Raw genomic sequence first — 21,657 nt, 5'->3', positions numbered from 1 at the left:
ATCGTAGAATTTTAGGATTCTAATCGGGATTTGGTGATATTTATAGTCTTGAATATTTCACTTATGATGATGGTATATATGGAAACTGGTAGTTCGTTTGATTAGGTTTGTTTATATCTTTTAGTTTTCATTTCCTCTTTCTCTAATATGTCTCGCTCATTCTCACATTATTCTGAAGATGCAAACAACTTGGTAGAGCTAGATGAAAATAACATATGACATCTTTCAATTTCTTTTTACGGATGACGTAGAATGATGAAGATGAAAATATATGGGTTTGGGAAAAATAATAAGGGGATGCACATGTGTTGTTTTTTAATCACAGTCATCTTCCAATTTCTCATTTTCTTTTTGTTAATGCATCTTACAATACGTATCTCAATTTGACACCATGCATACAAGAGTATTGTTACACCAAAAGTTTTATAAGACATATGGCTGCACTTAGCCATCAAGGCAACACAACAATTTTTTCCAAAGGGAAGATTTAAGATATAGGTCACACTAAATTCACCACGTGCATTAGGATCATAGCAAGATTTGGACATTAAAAGATTGAGAATTAACTCCGCTATATTTCTATTCAAATAAGGTAGACACCCAACAATTTTAGTCTTATGATTATTTTTATTTTTTTTTGAGGGAAGTCTTATGATTATTTATGATTATTGTGGATAGACTACTTGTATTCATAATATGTATTTGATAAATCAATATGGTGTAAATTATAAATTATTGAAATGTTTATACTAACATGAGAAAATAGGCATTGTGCGATAAGCATTATTATAATGGCTTAATTGCTATTTTCGTCGTTTAAGTTTTTATTTAGTATGACTTGGTCTCTTGAGTAAAAAAAAAGTTTGTTTGAGTACTTTAATTTCATTTTTGTTACACCTTTTGGTCTCTTCCGTTAAGCTTCCGTCAAGGGATTAACCGCAAATGTCTTAGATGGACTAACATTATAGATGATCTACCGTAAACCTCATTAATTTTTTAATCTTAACCGTTTAATCTATTTGTTAAAACATAAACCATTGGAATTTGCAGGTCTATTGTAAGTAATAGTACACTGTCACCACCTGATTTATTTTTCCCTTTCTTCATCTTCTTTTCTCCTCACCTTCACCATCTTCATCACTATTTATTAAAAATTCCAGAAAAATTCATCATCTCCATTTATCACCTTCAACATTAAATCCAGAAAAATAAAACAAAAAGCTCAACAAACCCAAAAATCTATATCAAACTCAATATTCAATTTTCCTCAAATTCAAAACCCTAAAACCAATGATCCAATTTCAAAATAAATCTTCATCTCTTATTCTCTCGAAATCAAACCAGAAGAAGAAATAATGAGTTTTATTTGTTGATAGTAATTTTGTTTAACTTTACACGTGACACTAGAGATAGGAAGTTGCGAGTTATGACTTATGGATAAACGTTCTCACCATGCTTCTAAAGTTATTCAATCGGTTTAAGAGATTAAAAGGTTATAACTTAGGAAAGGATTTTGAGTCAAGAGATTGATCAAAACCACTTAGTTAATCCGTCGTAAAGCTAGGTTAATTTCTTTGAGAGAGAAGAGAGCCAAATTACTCATAGTGAGCAATAGAGGATTTGAAAGGCTTGATCATCTATTTTAATCCAATTATCAAACCATTTTATTTACTTTGTATTAAGTTTTATGCATCCAAATCCAACTGCCTAGGGCAACCCATAAGTTTACTACATCCTTTACTTTAACGAACTTGTTTAGTAGAAATTTACAACGGTCCTCGTGGATTCGATCTTTATTATTACTTCGATGCATTTTTAGTACACTTGCTAAAAGTCTATCAAACAATGTGAGCTTGAAAAAGAATTTTCACTTTAAACTTCACATCTTTAGTTGGTTTGACATCGCCGGTTGGTACGCCGAAAGCTTCAATTTTGGCTGGTTTCAGTTCAACGCCATCATCTGCCACATTTTGAACCATATCCCTCTATGTCTATTGAATAAAAAAATAACAAGGAAAAAATAAATAAATAACTTGTGCAGCAACCAAAGCAAGGAAAAAAAGTGGCACAAAATTTCAAATTATGAGCATCACAGTAGCGTGACTTAAGTCACGCTAGTGTTAACTTCCTGCGTGACTTAACTCACGCAACCCATACAACTAGCGTGACTTAACTCACGCTAAGCCCTATCACCTAGTTCGAAAAATGACGAACCACCCAAAATAACCAACAAAAACGAATGAGTTTTAAGGATACATTACCTGTTCTTTGATGCTTGATGAGCGTAGAGACTTGCTTCCTGACGATTTGCAATAACTTGAAATGAAGATTTTGACCCAAAAATTCGCACTTTTCGGGTTTTTGGAGGTGGAGGGAAAGAAAAAATGGAGCTGTGTGGTTGTCTGCTGGGTTTTGTTCGAAAATAGTACTCAGCATGACTTAACTCACACAGCTTGATTTAACTCACGCAGGGGAAAAACGGTCAATTCAGTTGGGAGCGAGCAATTTATGTTGGGTAAAGAGCAGAATTCCTAAGATTTTTGCTCCGATCTGTTTATGAATCTTAACAAACCCATTCACTTTCTCTATATATTTTCCCTTTCAATGTGTTTTTTTTTTTTTGGATCCGTAAATGTGTTTATTATATTGGATATGATGGGTTTAAATACGAAAATGAGTTTTTGTGAAGGATTGGTGATGATGATAATGATAAAAGGTTTAGATTGGATTTGAAAATGAGTTTTTTTTTTTTCCAGAAAATAGTGATGGAAGAGATGATGATGAAGGTTCCTAAGTTTATTTGTTGTTCATGATGAACATCAAGAAAAAGATAAATCAAGAAGAAAGATGATGAAGAATCAAAATTAAAGTCAATGCCAAAATGACATGTGTACTTACTTTAACGTTTTTTATTTAATTTAATAGAAAGGACCAAAACATGTCACGGAGATAAAAACAAAGTACTCAAACAGACTTTTTTTTTACTTAAGGACCAAAGTGATACTAAATAAAAGCTTAAGGGACGAAAAGAGCAATTAAGCCTAATATAATTAATTTCAATAGTGTTTGACCTAATCCAGGTGGGTCAAAAACGAGATTTTGTTTCAGATCAAAAGAGGATAGCAAGATTGCAAAACCTAAAATCGCAACCAAAATCAAATGATTCTACTTAATTGATTTTGAAGAATCGAAAGGTGATAGAAGATCGCAAAATCAAACTTTACAACCAAAATAACCGAAATTGAAGGATTCTACTCAACTAATATTAAAATATATACTATAAATGGCATAAAGTATTTAAAAGTTTGAAATCAAAGCAAACAAAAAACAATCAAATCTTAAACATAAGCAACTCAATGTCTCAAATAAACATAAAACAAACTAGTGAAAAAGCTTAAACCTAAACTGACTCAAAGTCTCAAATCTTAAATAAAAAACAACCAAGTCCGCAAAATACTCAAGCAGCAGATTTTGCGTAGTTTAGGATTCTAATGAGTATTCAAATCGATAAGGCAGAGCAAAATCGTATAATTTTAGGATTCTAATCGGGATTTTAACAACAATGAACCTAATACTTTTTAACAAACATATTAATTCCAACTGAACTTTCTGTGCACGTTAAAAAGAAAGAATCCAACATCTATATCACGGTTTTATCAATTGTATCACACAATTGGTCGATACCAAAACTGGTTACAGGTTCAATAGCCGCTGAGAGGGCGAGTTTGGCCATTTCTTCGGGAAAGACTCTCTTAACGGCAGCCTTCATCTCCTTGGCAGTCATCATTGTTAACTTCTTACTTGAAGTAACGTTGGAGGATTCGTGAATAAGCTTCATCATCACATTACTTATCATAATATTCATCATATCCATGGCCCCGGCGGAGATAGCAATGTCCGGGTGCACCTGCTTCAGAACTTTGTAGATGTATTCATTGAATATGAATATCTTCTTCTCAGCTGCCACGGTCGAATTGTTATTTTTCTTGGTTGCCATTAGGAATTGATGAATCGGTAGATGCAGGCGAGAGGAATAGGGTTTCAGACTGAGCTTCAACTCAAACTGCCCTATTTATATATGTTGGTTTCTATAAAAAAAAAAACAATAAAAAGTTTGTTTTAGGTCATGATCTTTTACGTGGATCGATAAGGTGGAGAAATACAACAAAAAGGACGATATATACGCAGTTTTTCCGTTCACTAGTTCAACTTCAGGGAAATTTTATTGAGGTACACTTGAAAACTTGTGTGTACGGTGCATCAAATCTTTAAAGTAATAATTAAATAAATTCATTTTTGAAAAAAAAAAACAAATATTTTCTATCATTTATAATTATCTATAAATACTATGTATACTATATATAAAATGGGAAATGCTAACCGGCCGGTGCCTCCAGGGCACTGATTAAGGATACTAAAAAAGGAAATTATATAGTAATTATTGCATTCAAAATTGTGTAATTAATCAATAAATAAGTCAACAAAGTTTCCTTTTATGGTAATAAATTCTTTCTTTTGTATGCTTAACCGGTGCCCTAGAGGCACCGATTAGCATGACCCAATATATAAAGAAAACTACATCTTTCAACTCTTTGGGGTTGTATTTTTCTTTTCAAAAATGCCCTCAATTATATATATATATATATATATATATATATATATATATATATATAAAGAAAATTATCTCTTTCAACACTTTTAGGTTGAATTTTTCCTTCCAAAAATTCCCTTAATTTTCAATATCAATAACAAATGTAACAAATAGATAAAATTAAAATTAAATATTAAAATAACAAATAGAAAGACGGACACGTAGTATATATAAAGTTTTTTATACTACTTGCCACTTACACGTTTATTCTCAACATTTTTATTACTCCCTCTGTTCCTTTTTAAGTGTCTTTTAAGAAAATTAACACCAAATAAACGATGTGTATTTTTGCACATTTTCTTTCTATTATACCCTTAATTTAATCCACCAATAATTTTTTTTACACACACTTTATATTTTCAATAAATTTAATATGTTATATTTCTCTCGTAACAAACAATTGTCAATTATTATTTTTTTTCTCCAACAAACTCTGATTTTTTTTACACACTTTCTCATATCTTTTTTTTTCAAGAAGAGGAGAAAGAGCTACCCTTAATATATTAAAAAGGAAAAGGTAATGGAAAGACAAAAGGATGGGGGACTAGACCAAAACTCACCAAGTGACAAATCTAAAGCAAGGAAGCCCAAGTTTGTTTATAGCAAAATTCTCTCTAATACTATGATGAATATCATTATGCCATACCAAATTTACCAAAGAAAGCCCTAGGTTTGCTAGCTTATCTGCACAATAATTACCTTATGTGTGTGTGTGACACAAAGAAATCCATATTTTGAGTGAGGAAGAGATAGTGATTCCATCGTTGTCTTAGTTGCCAAGGCACAATGTAATTGGATTGAAAGGCTAAAACCACCAGTTTGGAGTCAGTTTCCAACCAAAGTTTCCTCCTGTTATTCCTTGAAGCTATCTCTATAGTTGTCATTGCTCCCACTAGTTCAACTTTGAGAGCATTCCCATTTTCCACCTTCAAAGCAAAACTACCCAAATGGTCAGCATTGCATGTTGGATTAACTATTTAATTAATCAATTATGGATTGACAATAATGTGTGATTGGGCTACTCTTTCGAAATGGACCATAATGGGTTGAACCATTTAGCTAAGTCCAATGAGAGGTCTCTGCCTTCAGCCGTTTAGCTATTTAAACGTCATCCCATCAGACGGTTAAACTATTCTGATGAGGGTAGTCATCCCTCTCATCCTTCTGACAGCCATCTTTGGTGAATCCTAAATCTTAAAGGTACACAATCTTATTCCTTCTTTCTTGTCTTGATATGCTGTAATTTTGTATCTAATGATCCATAACTAAATTCTAAAACATTTATCAATTGGTATCAGAGCCAACTAGATACAATTTATGGCTATTGTTTTGATTTAATATTGAGTTGCTGTCAATCTATCATCGAACGAAATTTTGGTTGAATCGTATGAACCTATTCTTTTATATCTGGGTATCAGAGCCAACTAGATACAATTTATGGCTATTGTTTTGATTTAATATTGAGTTGCTGTCAATCTATCATCGAACGAAATTTTGGTTGAATCGTATGAACCTATTCTTTTATATCTGATTAGTGGTTCATTATAATCATTCTTTGATAGCTATTCCTTGAACCAATAGAAACATGAATTATTCTCTGTTAGAAATACATGACATTAAACGTTATTCTTAAGTGCGTGCTTCTAATTATTTTGAATCCTCTCAAGTCTAAAGAAAGCATGTTGCCGGATTCGTAGAAATCTAACCTTTTATGTTTTTCGAGTTCTCAAAGCCACAATTTTTAAAATAAAAAGTTTTCTCACTGTTGGCTTAAATATTTCATGAAATTAAATGACGGTTTCTCTTAATAGATCGATTCTAAACCAAACCCATGTACTATCGTTGTGTTTCGATGCCTGTAACGAGAGAATGAATCGGGTTTCATTCCGGGTCCCGTTTTCCTTTTTTCCGAGGGAAGAAGAAATAAAAAAATAAAAAAAAGTATTGTTGAATTTTTTTTTCTTTCTAAAATTCTAAATGTTTTGTACGCCTCTTTGTTGTTTATCCGTTAAATAATACCAAAAACAACTTATTGAAAATTGAGGGAATTTTAAAACAATTATCATCCTTACAACTGAATACTTATATAAATCATATTGATTTATAATCAAAATCTCATATATGTTTATTTATAATGACTTATTCTCTATTCATGATTACTTTGAGATGACTATATTATAAGATATTCCTGTTAAGTCATCAAAAGTCATTGGCTCCAAGTATAAGGATGAATGTCACACACTGCGAGGTAAGTCGTGATTTAATTATTTTATCCTCTTGTGACTTATCGTATATTTTTGCACATATAAAAACATTTATTCATTCTTCTCTTTTGCTGTGCAATCATGATATCCTATATAGAAGTGAAATCCTTTTTCTAGAATATTCTAAATAGAACTCTATAATTCTTATATATTTTCTATAATGCTTCATTTTGTATTTATGTTTTTTCTAATGTATATTGGGAGTATTGAAAAAAAAATTATTCTAAGAGTTCTATTCTGGATAAATTAGAAAACTATTTGACACACTTGTATTCCAAATAATAACTTTTGTTATTATACTACTTCATATAAAAGAAATTCTAAAGTCATATTTATGATGTGTTAGTTTAAAATATTGTTAAGCATGTCTTTCTATTATTTGAATTTGAATATGACTGAAGTTGAGTAAATTAAGTACAATTGTTTATGCATGATATTATTTTATCATATTCTCTTAAGCATAAACTTTATTGATTTGTGTAATTGTAATCTCACCTATCGTGGATACAATTATGCAAATTTTGTTAAATAGATTAGCATTATATTGGTGACAGTCATACCCTATCGGTGTGTTGTTATTAATATAATTGCTATTATTCAATGTACCTTAATTTCTATACTTATGTCAAATATAACTAGAGTACCCTATCAATATTTTTTTGAGACATAAGAATAGTACATTGTGATGATATAGTTCTTACTTATTATCCTTAAGATCCTTGAAGGGGATTAAAATAAGTAAGTTACTTTGTTAAAAGTCATGTAGAAAATTGTATAAATTTGCAATCCAATATTATTATATTTTGAATTAAATTTCTACCTAAATGTGTTTTTTTATATATATAAATATAAATATTTTGGATTGCTACTTTCCCTTTGTTATGTGAGTGACGGACATACCCTATCGGTGGACGTTACTTAACATATCGTTTTGTGATAGAGAAATAGTTGAATATTTTATTTAAAATATATTTTAAACTTTTTAATTCAACTATCATTGTCTATTCTCTATCAAGTGGGAGAATCCTTGCTATGTATTGTGTAACGTGATGGACATATCCTATCGGTATGACATTACTTAACATAATCATGATTTCATAGGTAAGAAAAATACATTATTAGTTTAACTACCATTCTCCACCAAGTGGAGAAAATATAATTCTTCAACAAGCAAGGAAAATTATACATGTCAATTAACTATATCTCATAAACAAATATATTTATTTGTTTCATAACTTTAGATATAAAATTGTAGAGACTTATACTGAGGATATTAATTATAGTCTTTTCTCATAAATTATTATTCTCATAAATTATTACACACTTCCATATCCTTTTATATTATTGTAAACTCATTTTGTAAAAGCAATATGTCAAAATCCTAAAATTCTTAACTTTGTTAAGAAAAATTTATTTATACCACTATTCTAAATAATTATAAATGGTATATTTAGACATATCTTATATTATTGCTATTCTTTAATACTTATGGAAGTTTATGACTATTTTCTCTTATATCCTCAATAATAATAAAGTATAAGTCTTGTGTATTTCCGCTGCGTGTAACCTAATCTTTTCTCAAATGTATGTAAGTATAATTGTAGCATTTGAGTTTTAAGTGAGCTACTAAAATTGAGAATAGAGTCTCATATCCTTTTTTATAATACTAGAGACTTATCTCACTCATATGATGATAAACCTTTTATACAATCATCATACTCTGTCATATAAAGGCTACTATATTTATAAAATTCTTTGAAATTTTAATTGTGAAAAGGATATCTTGTGTTATAAAATTCTTAAATGAAAATTTACATTCTCCTTAATTCTAAATGCAGAATATGTGATTAACTACGAAACCCAATTCTTAATAATATTTGCCATTAATAAATTATATATACATAGGGCTTCATACTATCATTGAGTTACCACTTGTGTTAATAATTCTGCTATACTCATGTGCAAAATATGTGGTTGAGTTTATGAAAGTTTATCATTTAAAATTATATAACCACTTATTCTGATAATCTTGCACTCAAGTATCCCACTGTTAAATATTACATTATTATAATATTTTATATCAGTGATCACTAATGAGAATCCAACTTACTCTTGTTTATATATATGTGGGATTAGTGGGAGTGTGTACACAACACTATATATTATGAGCTCAAATGAGAAATCTCACTCTTGTTTATATATATATGAGATCAAGAGAAATGTGTACACAATATTATTCTCGTCATTGCCATATACTCTAGTGCACACTATAAATATGGCATAGTTTAAGAGACTTTAAACTTTAGTCTCATTCTATTATATTGAGATATATATTAAAATTCTTTTAATCTCAATAAGCATCATAATTGAATGCTTAAGTCAATTTTGTTGGAATATGCACAATAACCTCTTAGCATGCAAATATATATTGTGCTTATCTTTTACCAACATTCCACATTTTATGAGGTCATAAATAATAAGTACAATGTATAATATCAATACTCGTATCGAGTATGATATTGTGTTCTTGTAGTACTTATAATCTGAGATAATCATAAATGTTTGTTCACTATTGACATCTTAGTGGCCACATTAATCCACATTTTATTTTCTTTAAACTAAGTGTCTATGTTAATCCATTTTTGGAGATTCTTGAATTTCCTATTTCTTTATGGATTTTCATTGTCACATTTTTTCTAAAACTTGGATTAATTGAATGTCAAAGAACATTTATCGATTTTGATTAAATGTAATTACACTCTCTTAATAGGCTATCCCTATAAGTAATTACTATTCTTATACCTATGTGGATATATGACTTTTATAAAATTGAAAACTAATTGGCAGAACCACTAACCACAGACTTATATATACGAGTATTGTAACTCATAATGATTTAAATAAGTCTATGATATTTTTGGTTAGTGAGAATTTGTTATAGCATTTTTAAAATGCTTGGGCCATTCTTTAATGGCACATTCTTTTTATTCAAATGTGTCATATAAATTCATCATTTGTTAGAAAAGTGAGTCTCTGATCTGTATGTTTTGTTTTCCCTATCGGATTCAATTTCTGCAACATTAAAGTTTACGTCTCTTCTGAATAATTATTGCTTTGACCATTTATATAATTTTAAGATTTAAATTCTCTATGACAAGTGAAACTTTATATTCTTTTAGTAATTGAATATTGTCATCCAAGTGGGAGATTGTTGGATTAACTATTTAATTAATCATATGGATTGACAATAATCAATTATTATAAGTTAATGTCATAATATAAATTATGATCTATTGTGTTAAGCACTAATTAGTTGATGAATATGTGTGATTGGGCTACTCTTTCTAAATTAACCGTGATGGGTTGGACCATTTAGCTAAGCCCAATGAGAGGTCTCTACCCTCAGCCGTTTAGCTATTTAAACGTCATCCCATCAGATGGTTAAACTATTCTGAACATTCTGGTGCTAACGGAATGAGGGTAGTCATCCCTCTCATCCTTCTGACAGCCATCTTTCGTGAATCCTAAATCTTAAAGGTACACAATCTCTTATTTCTTCTTTCTTGTCTTGATATGCTGTAATTTTGTATCTAATGATCCATGGCTAAATTCTAAAACTTTTATCATTGCAATCTCTAAAAATTTCCCAACTTCCAACCAAGCCATTGATGCTAGATGCAGCACCATCCGTATTACATTTGACCCAATCAAAAGTTGGTGGCAGCCAGATCACCTCTATAATGTTTGGTGCCCTTGGAGGATGGATATCAACATTAAAAATTTTCAAGAAAACAAAGTCAGATATATAGGGAGATGAGACTTTGCTAGTGAAGTTACCAGAAAGATTCACATCTGCCATAATTCCAGCAATTAAGGATCTCTAGTGAATTTTAGGGTTATTGAATCTAATGTGGTTTCTTACAAACCAAATTGCATTCACTATTTGAATAACAATTGAAAATAATACCACCTTGCATTGTGGAGAACATTGCTTGTTCATTAAGTCAATTTAGTCATCAGACGAGGATATGCTCACATTGAAACTTGTCACAGAAATGAACCATCACCAAATACAAGAAGCAATCAAAGAACAAGTGTTGAGATGTCTCAGATTCCTTGAAGCACAAGTTACAGACAGATGGTAAGCAAAGACCACTAGAGATCAAATTCTCATCAACTCCCTGCAAAAACAGCAACAAATCATAATCGCCCTTTCAAGCTAAACTAGATCCAATTGAACACGACGTCGCAACCCAATCTGAATCAACACACGCCGGAACATGGAACTTCATTACAACCACCAAGTAAGACTTTTCCCTTATCTCTAACGCAATTGATGCAAATGTGTATACTTTGAATCCTACAAATCTCAACATATTTGGGTTAGAATCAGGAATCCAAGGCAAGATGAGCACAACACCGGTCAGAAACCGAGAAAATGTCATGAAACGAAATTGTTAGGATTATTTTTTGCAATTTTGAATGGACTTCGATTTTGTAGTTCAAATATTTATCTTGCATTTTTATATGTAGTAGTGACAAATATTTATCTTGTGTTTTTATTTTATATTTTCATGTGCTTTTATTATGTATCATGACAAATATTTGTTCCTTTTTGTATAATTATCATTGACAAATATTTCTACCGTGAATTTTTGTATAAGCTTATTTATACCTTTAGTCCCTTCAAATAGGAGTCATTTGAATTTTAGTCCCTAAATTTATTAATCCTTTCAAACTTTTCCTGAAAATATCAGTCGCTTGACTTATAGTCCCTGAAGCCATTTAATGACAACCATGTCACTTATTAGAAGACTTGGCAGAGCTGATTCGTTAAGTGGATTGTTGACTCATCAAAAAATAGTGTGAACGGACCAAAATGCCTCTAAGGGCCTAGATAAAACATGAAGTGACTATTATTTAATATGTTTTTAAATGTTGCGTGCATCACTCGTACAATGTATGTACTAACATCGTTATTATTTGTTTGTCTTGCCTAGATGATGGATGTGGTGGTGATGGAAGAGATCGATGATGTTGGTGGTGGTGGAAGAGTAGAAAGAAAAAGGAAAGGGTATAATAGTCATTTCACATTTGTTTACGCCCTCAGGGGCGAGGGCATTTTGGTCCGTTCACACCATCTTTTGATGAGTCAGCAAGCCACTTAACCAATCAGCTCTGCCAGGTCAGCTAATACGTGAATGTCATTAAATGGTTTTAGGGACTAAAAGTCAAGTGATTAATATTTACACGACAACTTTGGAAGAAATAGTGAATTCATGGACCAAAATTCAAATGACCCATATTTGTAGGGACTAAAGGTACAAATAAATCTTTTTCATATTTGTTATGTATTGAATTTTATAGGCGTAACAAAACCAAATGATTTTTTTTTAGCAAAGGCAAAGTTAATTCATTTCATTAGAAATTAACGAATACAAAGTAGTTGTTACATGATGAAAGATATGGGGGCTAGGGTGAGATAGTGATGCTCTAGCAATACTATGAGCAACTCTATTTGCTTGCCTCTTAACATACGACATTACAAAGTCGGGTCTATTAAGTAGTAAACTTCTACATTGAGTTACAAGATCACCGAACTCGTTGATGGGAATAGTGGTGGTGGCAATAACATCAGATAAGATTTTTGAATCGGTCTCAAACATGACGTCACGCATTCCATGTGAGATAGCCACTTTGATAGCATCTAAAGACTCGACCTCTAAAACAGTGGCTGATGAGTAGTAGAAGTCTGATTTCCCAAGTAAAAATACACCCATAGAGTCACGGAAACACATACCATACCCCATAACAGAATTATCGTTGAAAGCGGCTGCATCTACATTACATTTGATCATGCCAACCGGTGGTTTGATCCAAGCATGCTCTGAATTTGTGTTGTGGATCGGTGCCTTTGCCGTTGCATACAACTCCATTCATTTAGCGTGTCCTTTGCGCGAGTGACTATATATAAGGGAGAGGTATCCGTAGACTCCCATAGCTTGGCATTATGACTTTTCCACATGCTCCAAAGGGTCATTGCAACAAGAGCTTGTTGCTGTGTGGATAACCTGTCAATTAAATCAAATAACATAGATGCAAAGTTGTTAGCATTAAGGAGCAGATCTTGGATGATGTGGCGGACACCAATCAACGTCCAACAGCTGATCGCTTTCGGACATACAAAGAAAACATGCATCTGTGCTTCTGCCTAATGACACTAGGTCATATAGCATATTTTGTTATTGATTTCTATGTAATTTTAGTAGAGTTCAGGTGATTATGCATGAGTTTTTGAGCTACAGATGGTGTATTTCACATGTACAAGCAAAGGAGACATCGTACTACGATTTATGGGCATCATACTACGATTTTGGATGTTTTGGAGTCATTTTGTTACTGGAAAAATCGTACTACGATGTAAAAAGTCAATGAGCCAACGTATTACGACGCTTTTCATCGTACTGTGATGTAAAAAGTCATCGTACTACGATGCTTTCCATCGTACTGCGATGTTAAAAGTCACTGAGCCATCGTATTACGACGCTTTTCATCGTACTGCGATGTAAAAAGTCATCATACTATGATGCTTTCCATCGTACTACGATGTAAAAAGTCACAGCATTATTTACATAAAAGCCCAGCTGCACATCAGAAAACGAGGAAGCGAAATTTTGGGGAAAGAAACTGACTTTTGGAGCAGGAACCATGGAGAGAAGGTTGGAGACCATCAAAACTCACATCCGGTAACCAATTTCATGTAATGAATCCTTCTTTCATATTAGTTATTTATGCTTTAGCCATGAATAGCTAGATCCTTTGTGATTAGGTCAAGAGATGATTATGTTCTAGCTCATGTTTATATAACCTGTAAATCTTAATTGTTATGAATGTTATTCTAGTTTATTAAGTATAAATTGTTCTTAATGCTTTTATGATTCTGACCCAATATAATTGATTCTAGAGTTTATATGACTACTGACACTAGCGTGTAACTCTGACATATTTATACTGTTCAATCTAACGGACAATCTAGGGATGGAGCGTTGTTAGGTTGTGATAATTGAATTAACGGACTTAAAACCTTTGATGATTATAGGTTCACCTAAGGGATTAGGGAATTATAATTATAAAAGAGGGCTTAGGATCAAGGGATTGACCTAAGCTATTTTGTTAATTTGTCTTGAACTGAATATTATTCGTAAAATTAAGAAACAGGTTGCTAAAATGAGTGATGAACAGATGAATTGATTGGCCTAGTCATCTCTCCATATTATTTCTTAAACCAATTTTTCCTTAACCATTTTATTTACATTTGCAAACCAAATCTATTGCCTCAGTGCACCCCCCATTTTACATACATCCTTAATAATAACGTTACTACCGAGTAGAAGTTTTTCTCTGTGGATACGAATCTTATAAATTTTATTACTTCGATGCATTTTTAGTACACTTGCTAAAAGTCTATCACTGCCAATTGATCGCAGGATAAACATGAGTCATCACAAAAAATTCCATGGGAAATGAGGTTTGCTCGAGTAGGCAAGCATTGTTGTGCTGAACGCCATAAAAAGGCACGAACACGCGGTGGAATTTGCATTTTCCAAATAGAATTCCAGCGGTTTTCACTTCTAGTAGGAAAGGATGCAGTGATAAGGTCAGAATAGATGCGATAAGCTGATTTAACGGTGTATGTACCATCAGCAGTAGCCTTCCATATACGTCTGTCAGTATAATCTCGAGTGAAGAGAGGCATGGAAAGGATTGATGCAGCATCCAAAGGGTTGAACAGCGACTGTACCAAAGGAATGTTCCAAGAATTCCAACCCGGATTCAACAAGTAATTAACTGTAATATCCTCATGGTGCACCAACGGCGGAGTGGTCGGTTTGAGATTAGGAAGGGTGCGAATCCAAGGCATACGCCACAAATTAATTTGAGAACCATCACCTATCTTCCATCTATGACCCAAGGTAAGTAAAGATTGTGTACTCCATAGACTCCTCCATGTATAACTTGGATTATGGCCTAGGCTGGCATCCAAAAAATCCATTCTCAGGAAGTATTTAGCTTTGAGGATCCTTGAAAGTAAAGAGGTTGAGTCGGATAAGAGTTTCCAACTTTGCTTACCAAGCATAGAGAGATTAAAAGCTTCTAGGTTCCGGAAGCCTAGGCCCCCTAAGCTTTTGTGACGAGTAACCTTTTCCCATCGCAACCAGTTAATGCCTCGCCGCCCATTCTTTTTCGATCCCCAATAGAAAGAGTTCATCATCCTTTCTAACCAAATGATTATTGCTTTTGTAAACGGGCAATGCATTTTTAAGTTGATTAATCATTGATTTAGATAAATACAATTGTGTATGATTTGTACGTTTCAAAGGATTCGTAAGTGATTTTTTTCTAGAAAAACAATTTGAGTAAAATTGAAATGCAAAAAAATTAATTAGTGCATTATAATTGTTCTCATTTTTTTTCCTCAAAAAACTAATTGTTCTCATTTTTATAAGATATTAAAAAACACTAATTTTAACTAATTATTTCATCACAAAAAAATTTCCCGTGTATAATTTTTATGATAAACTTAAATTAGTATGATATATATAGAGAGAGAGAGTCAGGATCCGTTGACACTGGTGTCAACGAATTCGTTGACATCAAATCCTAACCATTTATTTATTTTAATCCAATGATCCAAATTTATTCACTTATAATCTCACGTGACTGAATCCACTTGCATCTTCTCCTTGATTCAAACATCTTCTCTTTGCATCTTACGGAATCCAATTGTTCTTCTCGCTCTCCATTGTCACGGATTCATGGTTAATTCTTTTGTCCCGTCCAAATAAAATCAAACGGTGCTAATTAATTAATTAATTAAGCTTTTGATTGACAACCCCCTTTGGCTCTTTTATTTTTTTCTATTTCTCCATTACCCTTTTCGATAATGCTTTTGAGCATGAATATTTTTCTATTAATGTAAGATGGAAAGAAAATAGTTGCCGCATATTGAATGTTAAATTAAATATTCACACATCTCAATAATAATTTTATAAGCAGAAATAATGCAGTGCCCTGATTTTGAATGAGGATCGTCATCATCATGATTGATTACAAAAAGTGAAAAACCTTCTTATCCTTATAGAGATCTCATGGGTTACACAAATAAAAGAAAGCAAGGTGCATCAAGAGTGCTGAGACCGTGCAGAAGAGAGCGAGAACGATAAATTGGGGAAAATGCAGTGACCTAGATGGTGTGATCAAACTCACGTGATGTTTTTAAGTAAATAAATCTGGATCATTAGATGAAAATAAATAAATGGTTAAGATTTGGTGTCAACGAATCCGTTGACACCTGGTGTCAACGGATCCTGACTCATCTCTATTATATATATTTGCCTTATTTTTTTTTTTGAAAAGTACACTTGGCACTCCTTCTTGCTTCATCTCATTAATTGCTTGATCAAAGATTCAAATCACCATATATTTACTCACATTCTATTTATGTCATTTGCATCACTCACACAAATTTAATTTATTAAAAAGCAAAATGGAAATTATAAACATTTTAATAGCCTTATCATGAATATGTTTTGTATTATCAACCAATAAAAATTGACCATGATTCATGATTTAAATTATCAGCCAATCATGATTCATGATTAAAATTACCAATCAATCAAATTTGAGCATACATGTCATCCTTTTAACTTTTACTTAGGTTTTTTCCCCCTCTATATAGTTAATATATCTGTCATCATTTTCATCTTCATCGTAGCACACACCTTCTCTCTCTCTCTCTCTCTCTCTCTCTCTCTCTCTCTCTCTCTCTCTCTCTCTCTCTCTCTCTCTCATATGTTTATAATTTTATTTGTTTTCGTCTCCTTTATTTTTCGTTTTTTTTATTACAACAATTCTTTTTAAATACGAAGAGACAACTCTCTAAATTTTTGTAACGTCTTCCATAGTTTATGCAGCATGAAAGGAATGATATGGTACATAATATGTTTATACACATTTTTAGTTTTTTTTTTGTTACACATTAAAATTAAATAAAAATATATTTGGTCAAAAAATAGTGCGCGTACGTAGATGTCAAATATATGGTTATCAATAAAATAAAATTGTCAAAAAAAAAAGTTATCAATAAAATAAAATCATTTGGTTTGAATTACTACGATTTTGTTTCTAAGATCAAATGCACCAATTGATGATTACTAATGTACAATTTTTTTTTCCGTTACAGTATGCATGAATCAAGCACTTGATTATTTTGGTTACTTTATGTCTTTGGCTATAAATATCCGTTTTGACTCTCACACTTTTCACACCACTCTCTATTCACAATTCATATTATTGAAAGTTTTCTATGAACCTCTATTTTCTCTCTTTGTTACAATGTCAATTTTTTACATATTTCTCTTATTAATGGACATGACCCATGTATTGTAACAACTTATTTGATTTCTTTGATATATGTAAGAGAAACACGAGTTTTGGTAATTCATATTATTGAAAGTCTTTTCTGATTATGTTTTTCTTTTTTTTTAACAAATACAATGTAGTTTTTTTTCTTCGGTATAAAGTTGTGTTGTTGAATATTTTATAACTTTTTTTTGTTTGTTTTGACTTTTTAACTTGCAGAAATTATTCATGAATAGACAATATTCATGAAGATTGAATTGTGGAAAGGAAAAAAAAAGTATAGTTGAGATCCAAAGAGAACAAAAGACATACGTGCTTCTTTATTCTTTTAATTGAAACTTTTTCTTTGGCATTGAAAGAGATAATTATGATAGTAGCTATACTACCATTTCAGTTGTAAGATAGATGTCAATTATAATTATAATAGGTGATGACGTTATAAATTGAAGCAATGTTCTATATTTTTAGGAAATTGTCTTAAGGATGTATCTAGCAAGGGCAGGAACAAGACGATAGAAGACAATACTACTATTGTAATTGATCACACATTAATATGACAATTGATTCTTGCACTTAAATTCATGATCAGAATAAAACCTACTTACTACGTTGACTACCTTGCCTTAACTATATTAGAGTAAATAATTGTAATTACTGTTTATTAGGGTATTAAATTATTTTGATATTGATTGATTTACATTTATTAATGTATATCTTTTCATTAATGTGCACTATTTTTTGTAGAGACGGAAATTTGAATTAATGATGTAATTGTATTATTATTTTTTTTAAGCAAAGAAAATATATTAAATAAAAGCAAGTATAAAAGCTGAGAGTATATAAACTTGACTTAGCAACCACGAAAACAACCTTAAAAGGATATTAAAACATATGATAAACAACAAATTGTATTGCTATCAATATTGATTAAACTCATAAAAATAAGTAATGTAGAATAAATTGATTTTGATATATCATGAACTAAATTAAAAACTAATTATTAACATGATCGTAAAATAAATCAAAATTAATCAATTTAAGAGTAGTACTCATCACTTTGAAAAAAATGTAGCACAATTGCCAAAAACAAATGTAACACTCATCTGGCATTTTGGAGTATCCTCTTTGATGGATAATTTTGAAGTATTTGTATAAACGATTTTTGAATCATGAGACATGTTATGATCCCGGTGAGCAATTGAGAACCAAACTCATCTACATTTTTTATCTTTAAAGAAAATGTATTGTTTAAATTTAAAAATTTAAATTTCAATATTGGTCATTGAAAAGCCTAAATTTTTTTATCCAAAATGAAAGCCTTAATTTTGATATTCTAAAAAAAAAAAGATTACTCAAGAACATAGAAAAGTCATATAATTATAGAAATGTAATAACAACAAGAGTATAAGGAAGAGTTGAATGATACCCAAAATTAAATTTAAGCAATAAATCCATTAATTTTTCAAATTCCAATTTTAGTTTTTTTTTCTAAAAAATTGTCTTAAAAAAAATTAAAGTACATCGTGTCTTTTAGTAGGATTTGGATTCTCTACATTGAAAATTCTCTCAAATTTTCTCCAGTGTAATCTCAACAATTAAACACGAGAAAGAAGTTGAGAATTAAATTATAAAAAAATAATGTTTGTATTTTAATCGTGTAGATTGGAAATGGATAAAAATTGAGAAAATTTTCAATGGAGATAATCCAATTCCCTTTTAGTAGCATAGTGCACATAAAAGTCTTTTATAATAAAAATAATAATAATAATACATTTATGGTTAATTTTATAAAGAAAAATATAAATGGAATAACACCTTAATGATCTTTGCGCCGTAATGATTTTTGAGGTTTAACATTTAATGTCGTTATTTAAATAAAATCAAAAACCACAATGAATTTATTTCTACCAAAACCATACAAGACATTAGTTATATTGGTTTCCTCAATTATATGTTGCTCAAAATATACTTTTGAATTTAATGTTGAACTTTAACTCATACTTGACACGTCAACATCTTTCCCTTCAGTGTGAGACTCTTTGTGTTCGTGCTATAAAGATATAAACAAATAAGATCAGAGAGAGACACAACATGCTAAAAAAGGTGGGTTAGTTGTGTTTTCATGCAAGAAGATTTTTGTTCCTTTCTTTTATGAGAAGAGGGAAATAAACTTAGAAAATATAACAAAATGACAAATGAATTTACAGCTAAGAAAAATAAAAAAGGAAAAAAAAGAAGTGTGTGATATGTTTTTAAGAGTATAGGAAATAGCGTGAGTTGCTGGTAATTTTATGAATTTGTCGAATAAGCTCGAGATTTACGAGTAATTATTTTAACAAAAAAATAATTAGACTCATTTAGAAAATGCGACATCATTTTGAAATATCTAATGAGCATGTATTTCGTCAAATCAACATCATATATATGCCTCTTTCCATTTTCACGTTCACCAAAGACAAAATGTGAAAGAATTTGAACTAATGGAGGTTAAATAGAAAAAAAAAAATAGCATAAAAATGAATGACATTGAAAGACTTGATTTTAAGATAAATGAATTAAACAAATGATATACAATCTCACTAAGAAGTCATAATGTTGGGGCTTCATGGGGGAGCCTCGATCATCATATTAGGCTAAGAGCAATCACACAAGTGAGATTAATGCCTAAAATGTCTTATAAACATGTATTTGTGAATTCAGCACAACACAACTACATTTTGCCATTGTCAGATCCCACTACATATTAATAGTGAAGAAATTTGAAATAATATAGGTTGAATAAAAAAAATAGCATCAAAATCAATGACATTCAAAAGCTAAAATTAAGGCGATCAAATAGAGCATGTTCTAAAAGGTGGGCTGGTGGTGGTTTAAAGGAGGGAGGTTTATGTTCATTCTTTTCAAATTAAATGAAAATAAACAAATATGAAAAAATAATTTAAACATGAGAGAAGATAAGGGAAATAAAATTAGTATTGTGTGTTTTGTTTGTAAGGGTATAGGGAATAATGTGAGTTGCCAATAATCTTATAGGTCTGTCGAAGGAGTACGAGATTTTTAGGTAATTATTTTACCAAAAAATTAGATCTAATTAAAAAAGCCTCACATTATTTTGAATGTCTAATAAGCATATATTTTGTCAACTCAGCATAACATGTCTGCAATTTTCCACTCTCATTTGCCACCAAAGACAAAAATTGAATGAATTTGAAATAATAGAGGTTGAATAAAAAAATTCACATGAAAGAGGAAGACATCAAAAAACTAAATTAAAAAATAAAATAAACAAATGACATCCAAAAATACAAAATAAAATACAGTTCATCGTAATGCTGAGACTTTCAAGGGATGCTACATTGAAATTGATCATTACATTAGACTAAGAAAACCCACTTAAGTGAGTTTGATACCATATATTCATCCTAAACGTTAAGACATTAGGTATATAGATCACATCACTTATGTGTCGCTCAACATACACTCTTACCTCCAATATGAAACTTTAACTCAGACTTGACACATTAACTTCTATCCCTCAAGTATGAGACTATCCACTTCAGGGATCTACCACTAGGAACCTCTTTTGCTTCCTCATAGTCAAATTGGGATATGATGCCATCGTTGAACCTTATGGGGTAGTCAACACTGGTGTGCATTTATCCATTGAACAAAGATCAACCACACAAATGAAAATGATACTAGACTATGCTTGGCGCAGATGTTCATACTAAAGAATAAACATTTAACTTACCAAAAATTGAGGCTCGATTAACAAAAAAAATACACAACATTTAAAAGTGTCTAATAAACATGTATTTTGTTAACTCAACAAATCACATAAGAGTTTATCCATGATTAAATCCATCAAAAACCAAAAGTGAAGGGATTTAAATTACTAGAGATTAATTAAAAAATATTGCATGAAAGTGAACAACATCTTAAACCTTAAATTTAATATAAAACTTAAACATCTACTCTTATATTGGTCATCTTTTTTTCTTTTTTTTTAGCAGAAAGAGGTAGCAGGATGACTGCTAACCTTTAAACTTCATTAAGGAAAGAGAAAAAAAATACAAAAATAGACTTGATGCATCACCTATGAAACTTTATTGGTCATCTCACTTATATGTTTGTCAACATTTACTCTTGCATCAACTATGGAACTTTAAGTCAAAATTGACACATTAACATATTTCCCTTATGTGTGAGACTTGATGCATTTGTGATTTGGTGACATAGGCACAACACGGTAAAAAAGGTGGATTGATGGTGGTTTATGTTCCCATATTTAATGAAAAGAGAGAAAGGAAATTAGAAAAT

General features: G+C 31.0%; 1 protein-coding gene across 1 annotated transcript; it reads right to left on the bottom strand.

Moving 5' to 3' along the window:
* Window positions 1–3,640: 3,640 nt before the first annotated feature.
* On the bottom strand, window positions 3,641–3,997 carry LOC146897769 (histone H2B-like). Its single transcript, XM_085736464.1, has one exon. The coding sequence runs from the start codon at window positions 3,995–3,997 to the stop codon at window positions 3,641–3,643; it is 357 nt and encodes a 118-aa protein (XP_085592590.1).
* Window positions 3,998–21,657: the final 17,660 nt, after the last annotated feature.

The sequence above is a fragment of the Medicago sativa genome, chromosome 8 (genome assembly GCF_051527215.1).
Source record: "Medicago sativa cultivar Bolivia chromosome 8, Bolivia_mono, whole genome shotgun sequence".
NCBI lineage: Eukaryota > Viridiplantae > Streptophyta > Magnoliopsida > Fabales > Fabaceae > Medicago > Medicago sativa.
Note: the sequence above shows the minus strand (reverse complement) of the source record. Positions and strands in the feature narration are given on the sequence as shown.

Excerpts from the sequence above, each read along its gene's own strand:
- LOC146897769 (XM_085736464.1), bottom strand. The coding sequence starts at position 3,997 with ATGGCAACCAAGAAAAATAACAATTCGACCGTGGCAGCTGAGAAGAAG.